An 18838-nucleotide genomic window follows, 5' to 3' on the forward strand; every position below is an offset into this window, starting at 1 on the left:
AGCCGCGCCATGATCCTGGCTTCGATAAATCTTTTTAAATCTTTTGGAAATTTGAAGTTTGAGTCTTATTCGTAGACCAATCCGATCGATTCTCCCCCTAAGGTAAAAGAAGAGCCATCGATAAGGTTCAACACTCACACATGATCATGCTCATCAGCGGAGAACTATGGGTGCCTCGGTAATATCTAAAACTGTATGCGCATAACACAGTTTGAGGTTAGCGTAGTCTCCACAGTCCGCAATTTGCCACGATACACACTGAAGTTCCCAAAATTATAAGTAACACGGTGCTCTTCCCAGGACCGGTTTAAACCATTCCTGTTGACCCCTTAGGGCAACGTCAATCCAGTGACTAACTGAACCTTGTTAATTTGGTTAGTCATAATTTATGCATTTGTCTGGGCAGCTATATATGTGATTACTTTTTCCGCATATAAATTGGCAGCGTTGCTCTAAACGTCAGCGCCACCCAGAGTGTATACATGTATCGGAATACGAGCAGCGCCCTGTGTCCCGGAAGAGCACAGGTGCATTGATTGCTCTTCCTGGGATCACAAAGGTTACCCATATATACATCAGAAACTTCTCTGAGATCACGTCGCTCAAGTCCCCCATTTCTCTACACTTAACCATGATCGAATCTAATATTACCTCAAAATACACATGGAGCCCTGCTCTTTATAACAAGAGTGCCCCTTTCGTATATTCTGACAAGAATACCAAGCCATTATTCGAGCTACTCTCTGCCCGGCCTGGTGAACGAATCGCCGATATGGGCTGTGGTACGGGCGAGCTGACCTTACGACTTCAGAAACTCGTAGGGGAGGAAGGGTTGATTCTGGGAGTGGACGCTAGCGAAAGCATGGTAAATATATATGCCCCAGACGCACCTTGTGGTTTCACTTACTAAACGTGTCGCATGCTGATAGCTCAAGATAGCCGAAGAAAATGGAATCAAAAACCTCCTGTGCTGTGACATACAGATGCTTGAGATGCCCGGCAAATTCGAAGACTTGATAGGAACATTCGATGGTAAGAGTTCCGGTTCTCACCAGATTTGCTGTAACTCCTTCGTTAATGTTATTTCTGCTAGCGGTGTTCACAAATTCGACTCTTCAATGGTGCAAACAAGATCCACATGGCCCAGTAAAATCTGCCAAATGTCTCCTCAAGCCTGGTGGTAGATTCGTTGGGGAGTTCCCCGGGTACATGACTGGAATAGGTAAGCAACTAGATAAAAATGACCAGTATCTTACAGACACTAATCATAACTTGTAAAATTCTAGGTACGAGGTGCGCCTTTTCCCAGGTACTCAAGAAGAGGGGAATCAATCCTCCCGACCCATGGTTTCTTCCCCAACCTGCCGAGTACGCAAAGGCAAGTGTTACCGCATTGAAATTAAATGAGATTCGTATTTAAATATATTGATGGTATAGATACTTGAGGCGGAAGGCTTCGAGGTCGAATATATCACATTGGATCCCCGCGTCTGCTTGCTCTCGGGGCCAATGATAGACTTTCTCCGAGCGATCTATCGGATTGCATTTCTCAAAGATATGGGAGATGAAGAAGCAGAGCAAATCCTTCAAGAAGTGGCTGATATCTGTGAGTTGGAACATAAGGATGGGATGGGAAATTGGTCCATCATGTATACAACAGTTAGGTTCCGAGCTATTGCTCCCTTGTGATCTTATGTAAACGCTTCAAGCACCCTACATCAAGCTATAGCTAATTAAATTAAATAATGTAAATCCATTCAGGTTAATTGATATGAACGTCCCCTCTGAAGTCAGATCCTTGACTCTGGATCCGACTCGGTGATGGATGGTGATCGAGGAACCTATCTAGATAAACATCGCAGGCGATCGTGATAGATATCAAGTAAAGTTGGGGCTCTATAAATTCACTAACTTACTGTGGGGGTGGAATCTCTGCATACAAAGGCCTAGATTTAATCATTGCGGGTGTCCCCACTCACGTGAAGTATCTCCACTATCCTCGTGACGTCATGATATATTATGACGTCATGGGTGCATTATCTCATGCTCTGGCCGAGGATTTGTCGAATGCGGCTCCCGTTCTCCGCGATTAGGCCTATTTTCTGACTTATCGTTCTATCATTGCCGAGGGTTCACACGACGCTCCTCCTGGTACAAAAGTCGTTGTTGGTATCCTTGTTTTTTCGACCTCAATCCACGCAAACTAGAAAGGTGATCCACTAATGTCATCAGTATCAAAAAAGGCCCAGGAAGGCGCTCAGACTATCAAGTCTGCAGTTGCGACTCCTCTGGTACCAGATTTCTCTGCTAAAGATTACTCAACTTTCTTCCTTGCTGGTACGCTTGAGAGCTCAACACGATCGATTCAGTTGTCTTATCATTCGACCGTTAGGGGCACTATGCTGCACGATCACCCATGGAGCCATGACCCGTAAGTTTTACTTGGTTAGCTAGGAGGGTCTACTTAATAAAACACACATGGTAATTTAGCCATCGATGTGGTAAAAACACGCATTCAAGTTGACCCTGCCCTAGCAAAACACTCGCTTCTGTCGGGTGGCCGCAAGATCGTTGCCGCGGAAGGGCCTCGTGGTCTTCTCACTGGATTTGGGCCTACGGCTGTAGGTTATTTGGTTCAAGGTGGTGCTAAATTTGCTGGATACGAGTAAATCAACCAGTCAGTCCGATGTGTACCTCGATCGCTGATACGCCCTGGCTTGGGTTGTTGGTAGGTTTTGGAAGAAGAAATTCGTGGAACTTGCCGGCTCGCGTGAAGAAGCTGTCAAGCACCGGACTGCAATCTATCTCGTGGGCGCGAGTGTTGCTGAGTGAGTCACACTTTGTATTTCTACATAACATCGAATCTTATACATCACATCTATAGGTTCTTTGCCGATATTCTTTTGACGCCCTTGGAGGCCACTCGTATTCGACTGGTATCTGATAGGACGTACGCAACTGGGCTCGTGACGGGGTTTACACGAATGGCCAGGGAGGGAGGAGTGGCAGAACTCTATGCAGGGTTCCTACCAATTCTCTGCAAGTAAGCGAAAGTCGTTGAATTATCCAATCCTCAACTGACAGGCAACTACAGGCAAATTCCGTATGCCATTGGTCAATTCACAGTACGTTTCTATTACCTACGTTCTGGAACCTCGAACTCACATCCGATATAGGTCAATGAGTGGTGCCACGAAGTTATCTTCCGTTCAATGTCAGAGGACCAGAAGAAGTCACTTTCCGGACCTGCCAAATTCTCTATTTCACTTGGTAGTGGCGTGATTGCAGGATTTGCAGCCGCTATTTTAAGTCATGTGAGTTCTATCTACATTGAGGCGAAATACGCTTCCTAACTTAGTGGCTGCAAATTTGCTCCCATAGCCGGCAGATACCCTTCTGAGCCAGGTATGTTTGTCATAAGCCTCAAGCCACTTCCGCGTGTTGATCGTCTACACCCAAGATCAACAAAGGACATGGACCCAAAGGATCGATGGCTTCTCGGCTCATTGCTCTTGGAAAGCAAGCTGGATTCCGCGGCTTGTTCGCAGGGCTTGGTCCTAGGATGATCATGACTGCCGGTTTAGTCAGTGGTCAATTCTTGATTTACGGGGCTATCAAAGATGGTAAGGACAACCCTCTTATACCGCCGTTCGCTAAATTTAACATTGTCTTGATTATTCAGCCCTTAATGCTCGCCCCGGGGTGGAGATTCATAAGGAAGAAAATTAATATAGGTAAATTTTAAGTGATGATACGAAGAGGTTGGCGAAACAGTGTGTGTCTTTAGAGTAAACCATCTTTTACTATAGTGTAGATTATTAATTAGTACACATCATTAATCGTTTGATAATTTCCAAGGTTATAGACAGCAATGTTACGTAACACATGATGACTTAAATGTTGCGCATAGATTCAGCGAATGCATCACAGCAGTTTAAAGGATTTCTGTGTTTTGCTATAGTATTATAGCACAAAGAAAATTGGTACAAAAATACGATTGTATATTATAGTACATAGTGACACAAAGGTATCAATAACTCAGAACATATCACCGCTTCCAAATAATAAGTATTCTTAGTTTATGACGATTTTCTCGGGAGCAGGATGTTCGCGCTTGGGTATCCTCAGCGTCAGGATCCCGTCGTTCAGCTGCGCAGACGCCCGCTTGCCGTCTACCGGCTCAGGAAGCCAGAGCGTGCGCGTGAACGACGACCGGAACTCCGACTGCCCCGAGGTCGACGCTAGGGCGGAGCTCGAGTCCGACGACTTGACTACGTCTGCGATAGGGTGGTTAGTAAACAGCGTCGGTGGCATGCAGCAGGCGCCATGTAGCTTACCTTGTGAGGAGCCCTCGGCGACGGCAGTGGAAGCAGAGTTGTCGGTCGTGGTCTGGTTGGCGGAATCGGCGGCGGGAGTAGCAGACGCCTGGGAGATGCGGTGGACGTGTCCCTCAATGGTCAAGGACTGCCCGTCGTTCGACAGGTGCACGTCCAGGTTCTCCTTCTTCACTCCCGGCATCTCCGCATGAACGACGACGTCGTTACCATCCTCGGTCACTTCGACGGCGGCCTGGCGTTGAAGGGCAGCGAATGGCTGCCAGGCGTCGGAACGGGCGTAGCGGGGAAATACAGAGGGCGATGAGAAGAATGGGTCTTCGATCATGCGGAAGAGGGGACGGAAGTCGTTGAGTAGGCTACGAGTAAGCGACATGTTTATGGTTGTAATTAAGAGTGCGATTGGGTGGGTAAATGCGAGTGCAGATGAGCGAGTACTGGAGTAGATTCTGTATTGAGTTGGGGAGAGCCGAGAGGGAGACTGCGTGGTACTTTATACCTTTGCGGGTGCTAGAAATTTCGTTGGAGGTGGGCGTTGCTGATGCATCAACCTAGGAGATGATCGGGTGGCTATGATGGAGAACGGTGGTAAGCGCTCGTCGCTTCTGGAAAGTTCTGCTCCTCCAATCATTAGCAAGTGTACCAAATTAGAGCTGGAGTACTCGCTATATCTTAGTTGGTCTCATACTATGTGCGCCATATACAACGAATAGTTAATACTATCAATATTTTATTTACTTTGGATTATTTCTTTATTTTAGTCGCGACAAACTGCATGTCGCGTGACGTGTATACCAATCGCGTAGAGGAGCAGAACTTTCCAGAAGCGACGAGCGCTTACCACCGTTCTCCATCATAGCCACCCGATCATCTCCTAGGTTGATGCATCAGCAACGCCCACCTCCAACGAAATTTCTAGCACCCGCAAAGGTATAAAGTACCACGCAGTCTCCCTCTCGGCTCTCCCCAACTCAATACAGAATCTACTCCAGTACTCGCTCATCTGCACTCGCATTTACCCACCCAATCGCACTCTTAATTACAACCATAAACATGTCGCTTACTCGTAGCCTACTCAACGACTTCCGTCCCCTCTTCCGCATGATCGAAGACCCATTCTTCTCATCGCCCTCTGTATTTCCCCGCTACGCCCGTTCCGACGCCTGGCAGCCATTCGCTGCCCTTCAACGCCAGGCCGCCGTCGAAGTGACCGAGGATGGTAACGACGTCGTCGTTCATGCGGAGATGCCGGGAGTGAAGAAGGAGAACCTGGACGTGCACCTGTCGAACGACGGGCAGTCCTTGACCATTGAGGGACACGTCCACCGCATCTCCCAGGCGTCTGCTACTCCCGCCGCCGATTCCGCCAACCAGACCGACCGACAACTCTGCTTCCACTGCCGTCGCCGAGGGCTCCTCACAAGGTAAGCTACATGGCGCCTGCTGCATGCCACCGACGCTGTTTACTAACCACCCTATCGCAGACGTAGTCAAGTCGTCGGACTCGAGCTCCGCCGTAGCGTCGACCTCGGGGCAGTCGGAGTTCCGGTCGTCGTTCACGCGCACGCTCTGGCTTCCTGAGCCGGTAGACGGCAAGCGGGCGTCTGCGCAGCTGAACGACGGGATCCTGACGCTGAGGATACCCAAGCGCGAACATCCTGCTCCCGAGAAAATCGTCATAAACTAAAGCTCTCATGATAGTATTGGGTCTTTTTGTGTAGTTTTTTTTGTTAAATGTGTTTGTGTACTATAAACAATTATTTAAATTGACATCTAAACCAGTTGAATTAAACAAGCATTCATTTATCTGAACGTCCCCAACCTAATAGTGAGTCTGGCTAGCTTTTATACCTATATTCAAGCGCTGTTTCGGGGGTACTACAAGTGTTTCTCAAGAGCTGCGTGATTGATTTGTCGGATATTGTCAGACTTACTGCAGCAAATACGTGTGCATTCTCTTAAGAAGCCGATTTCTTGGCCTCGGTATTAATATATAGGCGCCCCTGCGACCAGATGCTGGGCTGCGCTTTCATTTATCAGTAACGATACTTTTCCTGAATTTTACCCTGTTTCGAATACAGAGCTAGTTTTGATAGCTAATTCTTTTACTCATCTGAATTTAGTTGAATTTTCTGAATAACGACTTGAGAACTTGTGCTTTAGTCTATTGGTTTATCCACGTTCACCTTGCGCGATCAACCAGCCGGTCCTTACCCAAAAATACAGCACTTGCTCCCCAAGAACGCGCTCTGCCACAGTAATAGAGTACTTTGTTCAGATGTGTCATCTATAAAAGATTAGCTCGATGGCGTAACTAGATTCCAAGGGATGATCGCCAGTATTGTTATTCACCTGGACGAACCCCAATTCAGTTTCGACCTCCCAATGATCCGACTCAAGTCATCGCATTTGAATGCAACAAAATCCTGAATTGTAGTATACTTGAGAAGCACCCTTTCCCAGTGTGTTATTACTCGAAAGCAACAGTTTCAATACGCCTTCCTCGATATGAATCCTACTAAAGGAGGGGTCAAATACAAGTGATGGTCCAACCACTCTCGAAGGTGTTACATTTATCCGCCAATCCCTGTGTACCAGTAAGGATGTCTTATGCGGGGTCAGAAATAGCACAATTCCGAGGGTTTATCCAGGATCATGATGCAGAAGAAGGTTGGTCGAGAAATTTCAAAGTCTGCGCTGTTCTTTGGGTACCGAAAACCGGATGGAGACGATTTGTATGCAAATGAGTTGGCAGAGTGGCAGGCTTTAGGGATAACAGATTTAAGGACGGCCTTTCCGCAAGCATCTAAAGAGTCAGCACTCTAAACCTCTTATTGTATATTATCCTAATGTCTCTACAGTCGCGTTTGGACGGATAGAGAGCCGGTTTGCGATTGCGACAAAAGAAACGCCAAGGTAGATAGCCTCAGACTTACACTAAGATTTCCGGCTTTGCTGAATAGATTTGTATGGCTACCGTCTTTTCTGCAGTAATACAAATAAAAGTAACGCGAATTGCGACAGTAACACAAGTTTCCCCACAGGTATGAAACTAAGAGCTCAATGGTGACGAACAATTGGCAGAAGAGTTGTTCAAGGACAATCAATTGGGGCACTTCGCAATGGATATCTTTGGCTAGATTGAAACCCGATGGCTCGATTCGGGTCAAACCATACCTTCGCTTTGTACGAGATTGATATCGGGGAATTGAATACTGTGATATTACATATTGTCTTCTGGCTTCACATTTAAATTCCTCCAACCTACGTATGTATACAGGTCCGACAACTACCGGACGAAGGGACAGCAACCACGCGTTTCTCTCCCTATTGATTGATTTGCTAATGGCTCATTGTACACGCATTCGATATTCGTGGCCCAAGCCTACCAGCTACTGGTAGCCATAGAAGCGCTCTTACTGTTAAAACCATTGAATTTTTCTGTAAGAACATTCCACTAGACTAAGATCTAGCAATTCATTTTCTGTTTCATTGTGGTGGGCTGCATGTATATGCGTGCCGAGGCCCATCGACGAACCATTATCGCGCTGGATCACAATGCTAGCGCCTTCTTTGCCATCGCTAGAACCCCCTCTTTCGTTTTGTTTCCTGTTATTCGAAACAAGTCAGAAGCAGCACAGACGTGATGCTTTGTGAAACGCACCTCCAATGAAACCAGATGCATGAACAAATATTCCTCCAGGAATTCCTGTAACATCATCCAGTTGTGAATCTCTTACTCCTCGCCATCTGGAAAGGAACAGGTAAGCCACCGTACACTCGTCCAAACCGAATTACCCACATTTCCGGAAGTGCCTTCCGACTCTCAAAGCTATCGGGAGATACTGGGACCGCTTGAATACGCCAATTGCCCCCTGTCTCGTCTGGATAAAGTACATAAATCGGCTTTTGCTCCTCAGAAACATTTAAACTAGATTCAAGTTCGAATAGGTGCTCCTACAGTAAGTTCATTCATTATATTCCATAGACCAGTGCAAGCAGAAATACCTTCCAAGGGGCAAATTGTTCAAATGCAATTATGCGGCCGCTGGGATCGACCTGGGTGCGAGCCTCCAGAGCATGCAATACCAAATCACGAGCTGGCCACCATGCGTTCGCAAGATAGTCCAAACGACCAAGGAACTCGGTACCTGTCAGCTCTGAGGCTTTTTGGAAACGCGCCTATGCGAAAAGTCAGCTCGGACACGAAACCAGTTGCTCATATAACTAACATCCACTCCATCAGAGTCAACAGATTCGTTCCATCTCGGATTGAGATGTCCGACGCGGCTAGAAATATCGGTACGACTTCTATATGCTGGAGAGATTTCGGATGGATATTGAAGGACCCCATTATCAATACCGTCGATCGCTTCAATGAAATCCTACAATAATTGTCGTAAACAATTAATTACCCCAGATGCACCTTGAGGCTACTCACCCCATATAGTTTGAGCCATAACTCTTGTACCTTCCCGTCAGTTGGGTTCAGTTGCAACTGGTTGGCGATGATTTCAGGGCCAAAATGCCTGCATTGGCGATTGAATAAACCCAACCCGTACAGCATGAATTTGGTCTCACTTGTATATCAAACCTGCGCTCGACAACTTGGTCTTAAACCCATTGCCAAACACCTCTGTGAACCCTCGTTGATGATGATCAAATAGCAATCTTTCTGGGTCATATTCCGCCCCCACATCAACCACAATATCACAAGTTTCTAATATTTTGGGATCCCGAGTTCGCTTGACACCTAAGAAAAGGTAAATTTTTAATCATAACCGGAGTAGGATAGAAGGGATGCCTACTCGCGTCTGCATACTCTTTCGTATGACGAAGCAAGAATACAGCAAGTGCTTCATCACAATGGAAAGTTCCGTTGTGGGTTCCAATCACCTAGTTGATCATTGAGTACGCCAGTGTTTTGATCGTGGCTTACTCACCCTCGTTGGCCCACTGGTGCGAAGTCTTTTGGAAGCACTTTCTTCAGACATTGTCCAGTGATATAGACTCGTTAGAGGTGAAAATTTTGCACGATTTAAACCTCTCTTATTTGATTGAAGAATTGCCGGTAACCCGTATGCTGATCTACCAGCTCGCAAGAAACCAGAAAGCATGAAAGCGAATCAAATTCGCCAAATCATGTGACCATATTACACACACGTGAATACCCGACATTGCCGATTGACCGCGACCACAACCTCTCCAAAAGAATTCCTGGGTACTTACCTATTTGAACGACCAATATGAGGCCATCAGCTATTAATCGTCTCAAAGTCCTTGTACCAGTCAAGCGGTATGAAACCTTTTTTTATGAACTGTTACGAGACCTTATTGGGGAGTCAGGTGTGTCGATTATGCTGTCAAGATCCGGGTGGTCAACAATGCAGTGGATACCAACGTAAAGCATTCAATGGTGAGATATCTAAAAATGCTACGGTATTGTTACGACTTATCATGCTGTACCTCTAACCTTAGAATCCGTTCGACGAAATTGGTAAACACAAGCATTTATTTATTCAGAAAATTCCCTGATGATCCCCCTGACTTGTAGCTGTTGAAGAGGCCGTCAGGCTTCGGGAGAAGATGGGCGAAAAGATAGAAACTATTACTGCTCTGACTATTGGTCCGACCAAAAGTCAAGAAACCCTGCGTACAGCACTAGCTATGGGTGCTGATACCGGTATTCATGTGGAAATACCCGAGTCAAGTTCACCAGAGCCACTTGGTATCGCAAAAACAATCGCAGCTTTGATCAAACGCGACAAGCCGGATATTGTTATTATGGGTAAGCAGGCTATTGATGGAGACCAAGGCATGACTGGGCAAATGCTTGCCGGACTTCTTGAATGGCCCCAGGGCACTCAAGCGAGTAAAGTGGTGATCAGAGATGGCGAAAAGGAGGTGGATGTGACCAGAGAGATTGACGGCGGTTCGGAAACTGTGCGACTTGCGCTGCCTACTATTATCACCACAGACTTGAGGTGGGCACCTTTATGACATTGAGACCGTATAATTACTAAGAATCTACTACAGACTGAATGGTAAGCAAATGTTTCCGACTGAATAAGGGTGATCTTGATCAAACTCTTTTAGAGCCTAGATATGCTTCTCTCCCCAATATCATGAAGGCAAAGAAGAAAAAGATCGAAAAGGTCACACCAGAATCCCTGGGAGTTGATCTCGCTCCAGTTCTCGAGACTGTCGGCGTATCGGAGCCCCCTAAACGAGTGGGCGGCGGCAAGGTTCGTCGATTAAAAAGGTAACCTTATCGTAACTGACCATAGACCAGGTGGAATCTGTGGATGAACTTGTTGCCAAGTTGAAGGAAGCAGGCGTAGTTTAAATGCCTTGAAGAACAGAACATCTATATCTAAACTTAATGTTCCACGAACTTCCACCACCCCCAGCAATAGAAATGTCATTACTGCACACCTTACGAACTCTACTAAAAGGTCTGGGCCTGGATTGCCCTCACCCAAAATGAATAAATTGATCTTGTGACGTTATGAAAAGACCAAGGATACCCACGTGACCTTGAAGTGATATCACTACCACGACAACCTACTTACTGATTCCGATCCTTCAGAGAGAACATATGTTACAGTAAAACTTGGTTCCTATGTTCTCAAACTCCCTGAGCACCGTTGCTCCGCTGCTGTACTTTATAGCTAACTCCGATGTCATAGGGATCTTCGCCCATCACGATATTCGCTTGACCTTACTCGCATTTTGAACTCGGACATCCAGCCTTATGTTGATCCTCACAATCAAATGCGCGTTCTCCCGGATGTGATTTCTTCCTATGATTCCGCTTCTTGCTATTCACAAACAAAAGCCGTCTTGGTTGAACGGGAGCAAATCGACACCGTTATAGTTCCGCAGCTTGCTCGGCACTTTTAAAACCTTGAGCCTAGCGATTACTGACTAGTAACTCACGGCGAACCTTAAAGTGAATCAGTGTTTGTGAACCTTCATTGATATGCTCCTACAATTAACCTTGCATATTGGGCTTTTCTCTAATCGATGAACTACTAGTGTCGGCATCGAGTCTATGAAACTGCTACAACGCACAGCGTAGACTTACCATGTACTTTATCGGCCGCAACTCAGTCGAGTCTTGACCTCGAGATCTTCGCTCATAGAATGGCAATATATTGATAGTACTTTACTCCTCAAGGATACCTTCCTCCGCCAACTGTACCATGTCTCATATGCACGTTTATTCTTGTGTCGGAGCACGCATTCGTCAACCAGTCTACCACGACCACAAAAGTATACTCAGAACTTGTGCGGCAGACGCCGGCCTTGTTTTCATGATTAATCAGACAAGGCTCTTTTGATAGACTAACATTCAAGAATCCCGCCCATGGTTCCGTAGATCCCTTGGGTCCTCGCTCATGTATCTTACGACACATCGTATCACCAGTTTCAGTGCTGGCGGTTTACGAGTTGGTATAGGGCTGTACCATGAATGTTGCCTGCTACCTAACTTCGGGATCCTATCTGACTTTCGGCGAGCTCGAGAAAACACCAAACCTTGATGGATTGGGAGATTTCGTCACCACAATCTCATCTTCTCCTGTCAGATCCGGGACCCCGCTTGAGAATGTTCTGGGTCGCATCTGCATGCCGTTTACAATTATGCTGGTATCCGTCCCCGACCAACACCGAACATCACTCACATCATAGAACATTCTACCTAGATTATTGAAATACTTCTCCGGAAGCTTATAGATCCGGCCCTCTCTCAAGCAATAGCCAACTCAATCACTCAAGTTGCGCTTCAGGTCCAAAGTTTGTCTGGATACCCTATATTCCTTTACCTCTACCCTCTGTACATATGCCTGAGCCACAAGCGTACTTCAGGGTGATCTTCAGGCTAGCACTCGCATAGCAAGGTCGAGACTTACGAAGATCGGCAAGTTCTCAAAGATTGCTCATCGTCGCATAGATTCTCCGACTTATAACACACAGAACCTTGTGCACGTGTATGCTTTTGAGCGCCCGTGCGATACTTAGAGTTATATGAAGCAAAAGAATACACTCTTTTGACCTAAGCATGAGTCAGTTGGACCTGGTGTGCGGAGCCATTTTTTCATTTGAGTTTACAGAGCAAATAAACTTTCGATACGCTTAGCCGCTTTTCATTAAGTTTGATGAGCAGTGCAGGCCTGCTGAGCATCATCGCTCGCTGTTGTTCGTGCGCATACATGACTCCTATCGTCGTAGACTCAACCCACGATTGCATCAGTAGAACACGGTTAGAGATTACCTTTAAAGGGTAGTGAGCCCGAATCCCTGTCAATTTAGATAGGGTTGATAGCGCCACCGTGTCAACCTGTCAACCTCGGACAGGCACGTGAGTCTGACAGTTTCTCGACAATCCGTACAGCAGCTCGCTTGATCCACAAAGATCATCCCGCTGTATGCACCACAGCCAGCGTAGAAATAGAGCCTCGCACCACATCACAAGACTCTTCCCTCTCGCCTCCTATCTCAAAACCACGCTCCCGGCATACTGACGCAACAAAACGAGGCGCTTGCCCCATCAGGTAGGTCGAGCCCATAGTCCGTGCGACTCGCGCATCGTCCCCCCAAATGGATATATTGCGTACAACTGGACCTCCAGCACGTATTTACTCTTCTTTCGCTTCCGCTCTCTCGCACCATGGTGTAAGAGACCAAGAGTCGATTGCAATGCCAATAAGGGTGAAATGCAAAAAGCCCTCTTTTTTTCTTTTACTTATTTTACTCGGATGAAATTCGAATGCAAGGACCTAGGCTTCGGTTACAAGCCATGGAACGATCTGTGTAGGATGCCTGGGTACATCATTCCGAACGGTCCTAATTCATAGAATATGGTTGCTTTGTTGAGCGGGCCGGATATCAGATCTAGCTCTAGGGTGTGGGGGACCCATCATTTCCAAACAAGGAGCCTGAAAACGGGATTTCGTTTGTCCCCGTACCCCCTTTCTCGGAACGCTCCGAGCCAAAAAGGGAGCGAGCGAGGCTGCCCACGTTTTACATTGAGCACGAGCTTTTCTGCGCCGCTCCGCAGCTTATAGTGTCGAAATAGAGGGCTTGCCAGCCAACCAACGAGTGAAGCGCTGAATGGGAATGATTACGCCCCTCCCCCTTCCCACTCGGTGCCCGATATCAGCGCCTTCTCTCAAGTTGAACCTGTCTGATCGAAGGCGACAGTTTCTGTCATGCCCCTGAGTCAACTCTATCAAACAACGAAGAGTGCATATACATTCGCCTTTGAACATTCGACTTGAACAGCGATACGATATGACGGATCATTCGGAGAGCGGGCGAGAGGGCGCACAAGCCCGAATTCCATCCCCATGCGCGGTAACGGTAGAATATCCATACAACTGGCTTGGTCGGCTTTTTTTGTTTGTTTCGTGTTCGACGTTATGTTGTATCGTACCACAAGGACGAACCAGCGAACAAGGAGAGGTGTCCCACACGTACCCAATCCGGCCGATCGATGGCCATGTATTCTACCCGCAACCTGGCCCCTCCTCTCCTCTTCTTCTGTGATAGCATCTCTCCATAGGTCGCCCAACCCATGTATAGTCTGATCCGCGCCACATCCTTTCGCGGTTATCGCCGACCCAAAACCCGTGCTAGGCTCTTCTTTTTTTGCCTTCTCTGTTTAGTGCAGCTTTGCTAGATCCTCTCCCTCTCTCTTTTTACTTTCGTGTATGTAATTTAATTATGGTATGAATTGTTAATTACGGAGATAATCGTTGAAAACATGTGAACATGTTGGATCTACGATGCGCTTTTTTGACAGTTGGTAAATTGCTCAGATCGGGTGGGCGATCACAGGTAGGCCGAAATGGGTAAAAAAAACGTACGTACGCATACGTACCGTCTGAACGTTTTTTGTTTTTCATTTGCGCGCGCGGAGGGAGGCCTTTTTTTGTTGGCTACTCTACTCGCTCCACAGCGTAACATCGTCATCCCAACACAGTACCCAAAGCAAGTTCGCGAAATGATAGAGCGAGTCGTGTCGTGTCGCGTTTTGAATATCGAGTTCGGCCCAAAGCTTCTCCAAGAGCGCAAATTCAATGTTTTGCTCGGAGAAGATGAGAGGCGAGGGAGGGGAGATACACTCTGTTGTCATTCTACTTTTTTTTTTTTCTCATTTGATGTATAGATTTGTTATACTGCGTTGTGCCTCACTAACCCTGTGTAATGGACTAATGAAACGCGGACCGAGGACATCGCCACTCACCGGTCCAATAAAACACCAGCATCCTTTTAGGGATAGATACATAACGCAGAGATTTGATCAAACCTGTGCACAAGGGGAGGCCCCATTAAAGAACAAGAACAGTGGATCTCGTCGATACGAATGACCGGAACCGGGTCGGGCAAAGCAAAGCAAAGCAAGAGAGAGCGCGAAAAAACCAAGTCCCGGAGCTTCGATTTCCATCTCTGCCTTCTTCTTCTTCTTCTTTTTCTCGTGATGAGGGATATACACTTCAGCCACCAGGAAGCAAACACTCTTGCATGTGGAAACTCGGATGGAGTCAAAGCGCGCGCGTGTGCGCGCATGTGTGCGCGTGCATATGCATTATCGGAGACTTCTTGTGCTTGCGGGGGGGGGGGGCCATGTCAAGGGGCGGTAGAGCTGGCGCGCCGGGGGGCGGGTCCGATTCAGAACCGAAGAGGAAAAGGCTTTCTTGTTCTCTCCATTTGAGCGATCTCCGGGTTCAAAATGGGATTGATCGAACGCCGCACCCTGTTTCCCTGTTTGTCAATTGAACAATCAAACTCAAGTGGCTTGCAATTCATTCATTTTGCAAGGGACAGAGGCGGCGCGCATCTTGCAAACCGGGACGGGTAAAAGGTCTAAAGGTTGTTTTGATATGTAGATACTAGTACTATTGACACGAATCAGTTGATAGATAGAACAGAGGACAGCAGTATTGGACAACTAATACAAGGGCATCGGTGAGACTTGAAAAGTACGAAGATTATAAAAGAAAAAAAAATGAAGCCCAAGAAGCGAATGCGATGCATGAGGATGTCATATGAGAGGTATTAGCGCTTTTGGTGTACATGAGGGGGAAGAAGAAAGGAGGAATGCATGCAAGTGTAGAGCCAAGTTGCCTAGTGGGTGGTAGCCGAATAAGGATGTGTCGAGTCGTGCTCGGGATAGTATCGGCCTGGACCTGATGGTACGAGGCCCGGGGCACCTGGATAGCCGAGACCACTGAGACCGGTACCGTAGTAGCTGGGTACATTGGGTGCACCATAGGTGTACCCGCCCGTCGCTCTTTGGGGCATGGAAATGGTGGGATAAGGGGCAGAGCGAGAAGAGAGGTGGAGATCGCCGGCCTGGGAGAGATGGGGAAGGTTGTATGCGCCAGAATAAGCATCGATTGTTGGGGGTGGGATGGCATGTGTGGGAGGCATGGAGTGAGGAATGGTCATCGACTGGCGGTTGGCGCGTGCGAGATCGGTAGCAGCAGAGGATCGGGCGAGACCAATATAAGGGCCAGTGGTGGCATTCAGTGCAGCCTGTTGCTTGGAAGCAGGGACAAGAATTCGACGACGAGCCTAAGAGAGGAAGGTGGTGAGCATTGTGCCAAAGGGGGAATGAATGTAATTAAAGCTTACGTTAATCATCCAATTGGAGACTTGGCTGAGAGTGAGAGAGGTGACATTGCAAAGCATCTTCTTTTCTTCCTCGGTGGGGTAGGGGTGATCAGCATGGCTGAGGAGCCAAGTACGGAGCGTCTCGGTGACGTGTTTTGGGAGCTTGCCGCGGCGACGTTGAGGAGCAGCAGTTGCTGCTGGTGGGCTGTCGCTCTGGGGAGTGGGCGAGGTGCTGGGTGCAGAGCCGACTGTGGTTTCAGTGCTTGGGGGGACCGGGATGGTCATGGGAGCAGACCACTCGCGGGGGCTGTTGCTGGCAGGCAGACTGAGCTTGTCGGAAAAGGGACTTGTGCCAGGACTGGACTTGACAGTGGTGGGTGCAGTGGAGGCCGACGAGTAAGAGCCGGCGGTGAATGTGGGTGAGCCAGTTGCGGGGGAATCCGGAGTGGAAGAGTGTGCGCGCTGGTCAAGCTGTGTGTTGAGGCCTGTGAACCACTGGGCAGCACCAGGTGGGATGGCATTGCGAGACGAGTGGTAAGGCAGCGAGCTGCGGCGCGAGTCGTACTCGTCGGTGGGCGAGGGAGAGAACATGGCGTTGATGGGAGGCAGAGAGACCTTGTCGCCAAATAGCGTGCTCTGGCCGCGGGGCCCAAATGAGATCGGAGTGTTGCTGCCGCTCGTCGACGGCGAGTCACGGCGGGAAGAGGGCTCGCTGCGGTCGGTGTAGTTCATGGTGTACATGTTGTAACTGTAACCCAAGTAAGTACGCGGATTGGGCAAGGCAAAGCGCTGATCAACTCACGTAGGGTTTGTAGGGATGGAAGTGGTAGCAGCGCTGCAATGGAGAAAAAGGCGTCAGAAGTGTTCAGACGGACAAGACAGACAAGACAGCCAAAGCCAAACTCACTCGAGGGCAAGATAAGCGTCGGTTTGGAGCATCTGAGTGTGCTGAGGAGACATCGAAAGACATCACGTCCCCCGCTGTTTATAGCCCTGACAAAACCGATACTCGCGTCCAAAACGACGTCTCGGATCGTCCGTGTGTGGCCGTGCTTGGCCCCACTAACCTTGACCAGTTCCGGGCAAATGAAAAGAAGCGCCTTGGGCCCACTCCCTTGGCTCCCGCTCCCCACGCTCGTCACCTACCCTCTGCTTTTCGGTTTCCCCTGCTTTTCCCGCCGCCCTCCCGCCCCCGCGTTTCTCCGCCTCAAGTGGGTTTCCGCGGGTCTCTTTACATCAGCCTGCTTTCGGTCACCACAGATCTACGCCCTGTCCTGCCCAAAATGAACTCCCCCCCTCCGCCGGTGCCTGGGTACTTCCCCTCACGTGATGCCTCCGAGTTCCAGGCGATGCCGGTCCTCGCTCTCCCCGAGTAAATTGTACACAGTCCCGACAAAGGTGTACCTCATTTTGCCCACTCTATCATCGTGCCCAGGCACGGGAGATGAAGGAGGCAAGGGGAGGGGAATTAAGCGGAACCGGCTTAGCATGTGCGGACCCAAAATAAAACCAATTGCTTTACTTTTCCCCCCTGGTCCAAGCACCGCGAGGCATTTTACAATCAATCAACGTGAGATCAGCATCCGTGTCAATAAACGTCCAACCTGTCATTGTATGTTCAACCTGGCTCAGACGAAGACGGAAGAAAGACATAGAATAGAAGAAGATTCAGGCTTATCCAGTCGGCATCACCACCCGTCCGAGTCACGGTACAAACACCGCCCGCCCGGCAGCCCGACACACCGACACAGCAACGTGTCCCACAGCAAAAGTCCCGAACAAACACACTCGTCCCGGAGCCGAATCCAGTGGGTCAAACACCCTTCGAACCCGTAAATTCATATAGACGACCCTTGGCGCTCGATTCGAAAGAGGGGAATTCCCCAAATTGATTAGCCTCCCTTTTTTTTCTCTCTTTCTTTCTTGTAATCTAATTCCATTACGCGCTGTTTTTGGTTTGGTTTTGCATTATTGTGTTTTACGTCGCGACCTAGGAAAAAAGTAAAAGAAGGGTTTGGGCCCACTGCGACACATGTTCTTGCACCTCGGGTATCACCTATTCTCTCCCAAAGGGAGTAACTTTTTCTCGTCGACCTGGTGCCATCGTTTATTGGGGATCGGGGAAACTTTACCCAATCCCCCCGAATCTTAACCCGCGCACGCGCGCACATCATCCAGGCCCCTCTCTCCTCTATCTTCAAGATTAAGAGCATATTACGCGCGCGCGTGCGCCGTAACCTCCCGCGCCCAATCATCTCAAGCTGACATCATCCCCATACCGCATCAATCCACAACGTGATTTAGACGGGATCGACAGGACTCAGCTGTCAATTTTCCCGTCTGCTCGTTGATGGACAGTAGATCTTTATCCTTGCCCGATGTTTCCCCGCCGCAACATAATTACCACCCTGGGGAGCACACAATTTGGGGGTACTGAAGATTTTTGTATAATAAAAAAGGAGTGTACGAGATTCAATTACAATGATGGGCTATGACTGCAATAGGATGACTACCTAGCGGCAATCTGGCTCTACGCCGGGCCGGTCAAGCCTTGGGATTCCCTGGTTTAGGTGCCTAGGTGATCTCATCGCATTGATCGACGCTTCGATACCTATATACTCTCTCTCTCTCATCTTTGGAGTCAGGACACAACGTAAGCAGCCAAGTGATAACCGCAAGTCCTACGTTCTGATGCACCCTCCTTCCTCCCTTCAACCGCAAGACCATTCTGCAAATCCGCCTATCACAGCACTAAATCAACCACTCAACCCAACGCGGGGAGAGAGTCCAGTGGCGCCTAAAGCGGACCCACGGGAGATCCCAGATGGAGCCGCCGGGTCTTGGGGGCACATTCCGCTACCTGGAACTAGAACAAGGACGGGATA

General features: G+C 48.3%; 6 protein-coding genes across 6 annotated transcripts; 3 read left to right on the plus strand and 3 right to left on the minus strand.

The window, feature by feature from the left end:
- Nucleotides 1–631: 631 nt before the first annotated feature.
- On the plus strand, nucleotides 632–3729 carry RhiXN_09314 (mitochondrial carrier protein; the record flags this gene model as incomplete). The annotated part of the gene is made up of 15 exons (XM_043329130.1): nucleotides 632–865; nucleotides 930–1032; nucleotides 1094–1222; nucleotides 1287–1384; nucleotides 1438–1606; nucleotides 2233–2337; nucleotides 2393–2431; nucleotides 2491–2665; nucleotides 2733–2828; nucleotides 2885–3043; nucleotides 3095–3125; nucleotides 3177–3314; nucleotides 3382–3405; nucleotides 3461–3623; nucleotides 3683–3729. 15 exons carry the CDS (start codon nucleotides 632–634, stop codon nucleotides 3727–3729), a joined length of 1710 nt encoding a protein of 569 aa, XP_043180576.1.
- Nucleotides 3730–4074: 345 nt separating this feature from the next.
- On the minus strand, nucleotides 4075–4710 carry RhiXN_09315 (heat shock protein HSP20 family protein; the record flags this gene model as incomplete). The annotated part of the gene is made up of 2 exons (XM_043329131.1): nucleotides 4075–4277; nucleotides 4338–4710. 2 exons carry the CDS (start codon nucleotides 4708–4710, stop codon nucleotides 4075–4077), a joined length of 576 nt encoding a protein of 191 aa, XP_043180577.1.
- A 677-nt stretch (nucleotides 4711–5387) lies between these two features.
- RhiXN_09316 (uncharacterized protein) lies at nucleotides 5388–5915 on the plus strand (the record flags this gene model as incomplete). The annotated part of the gene is made up of 2 exons (XM_043329132.1): nucleotides 5388–5758; nucleotides 5819–5915. 2 exons carry the CDS (start codon nucleotides 5388–5390, stop codon nucleotides 5913–5915), a joined length of 468 nt encoding a protein of 155 aa, XP_043180578.1.
- A 1972-nt stretch (nucleotides 5916–7887) lies between these two features.
- RhiXN_09317 (uncharacterized protein) lies at nucleotides 7888–9328 on the minus strand (the record flags this gene model as incomplete). Its single annotated transcript, XM_043329133.1, has 9 exons — nucleotides 7888–7943; nucleotides 7999–8084; nucleotides 8137–8291; nucleotides 8343–8516; nucleotides 8567–8719; nucleotides 8776–8863; nucleotides 8916–9087; nucleotides 9143–9230; nucleotides 9278–9328. The coding sequence occupies 9 exons, from the start codon at nucleotides 9326–9328 to the stop codon at nucleotides 7888–7890; spliced, it is 1023 nt and encodes a 340-aa protein (XP_043180579.1).
- A 252-nt stretch (nucleotides 9329–9580) lies between these two features.
- RhiXN_09318 (Electron transfer flavoprotein domain) lies at nucleotides 9581–10680 on the plus strand (the record flags this gene model as incomplete). Its single annotated transcript, XM_043329134.1, has 7 exons — nucleotides 9581–9630; nucleotides 9681–9750; nucleotides 9813–9831; nucleotides 9889–10318; nucleotides 10371–10378; nucleotides 10431–10579; nucleotides 10627–10680. 7 exons carry the CDS (start codon nucleotides 9581–9583, stop codon nucleotides 10678–10680), a joined length of 780 nt encoding a protein of 259 aa, XP_043180580.1.
- A 4784-nt stretch (nucleotides 10681–15464) lies between these two features.
- RhiXN_09319 (homeobox KN domain protein) lies at nucleotides 15465–16913 on the minus strand (the record flags this gene model as incomplete). Its single annotated transcript, XM_043329135.1, has 4 exons — nucleotides 15465–15914; nucleotides 15975–16701; nucleotides 16756–16788; nucleotides 16861–16913. The coding sequence occupies 4 exons, from the start codon at nucleotides 16911–16913 to the stop codon at nucleotides 15465–15467; spliced, it is 1263 nt and encodes a 420-aa protein (XP_043180581.1).
- Nucleotides 16914–18838: the final 1925 nt, after the last annotated feature.

The sequence above is a fragment of the Rhizoctonia solani genome, chromosome 5 (assembly GCF_016906535.1).
Source record: "Rhizoctonia solani chromosome 5, complete sequence".
Taxonomy (NCBI): Eukaryota; Fungi; Basidiomycota; class Agaricomycetes; order Cantharellales; family Ceratobasidiaceae; genus Rhizoctonia; species Rhizoctonia solani.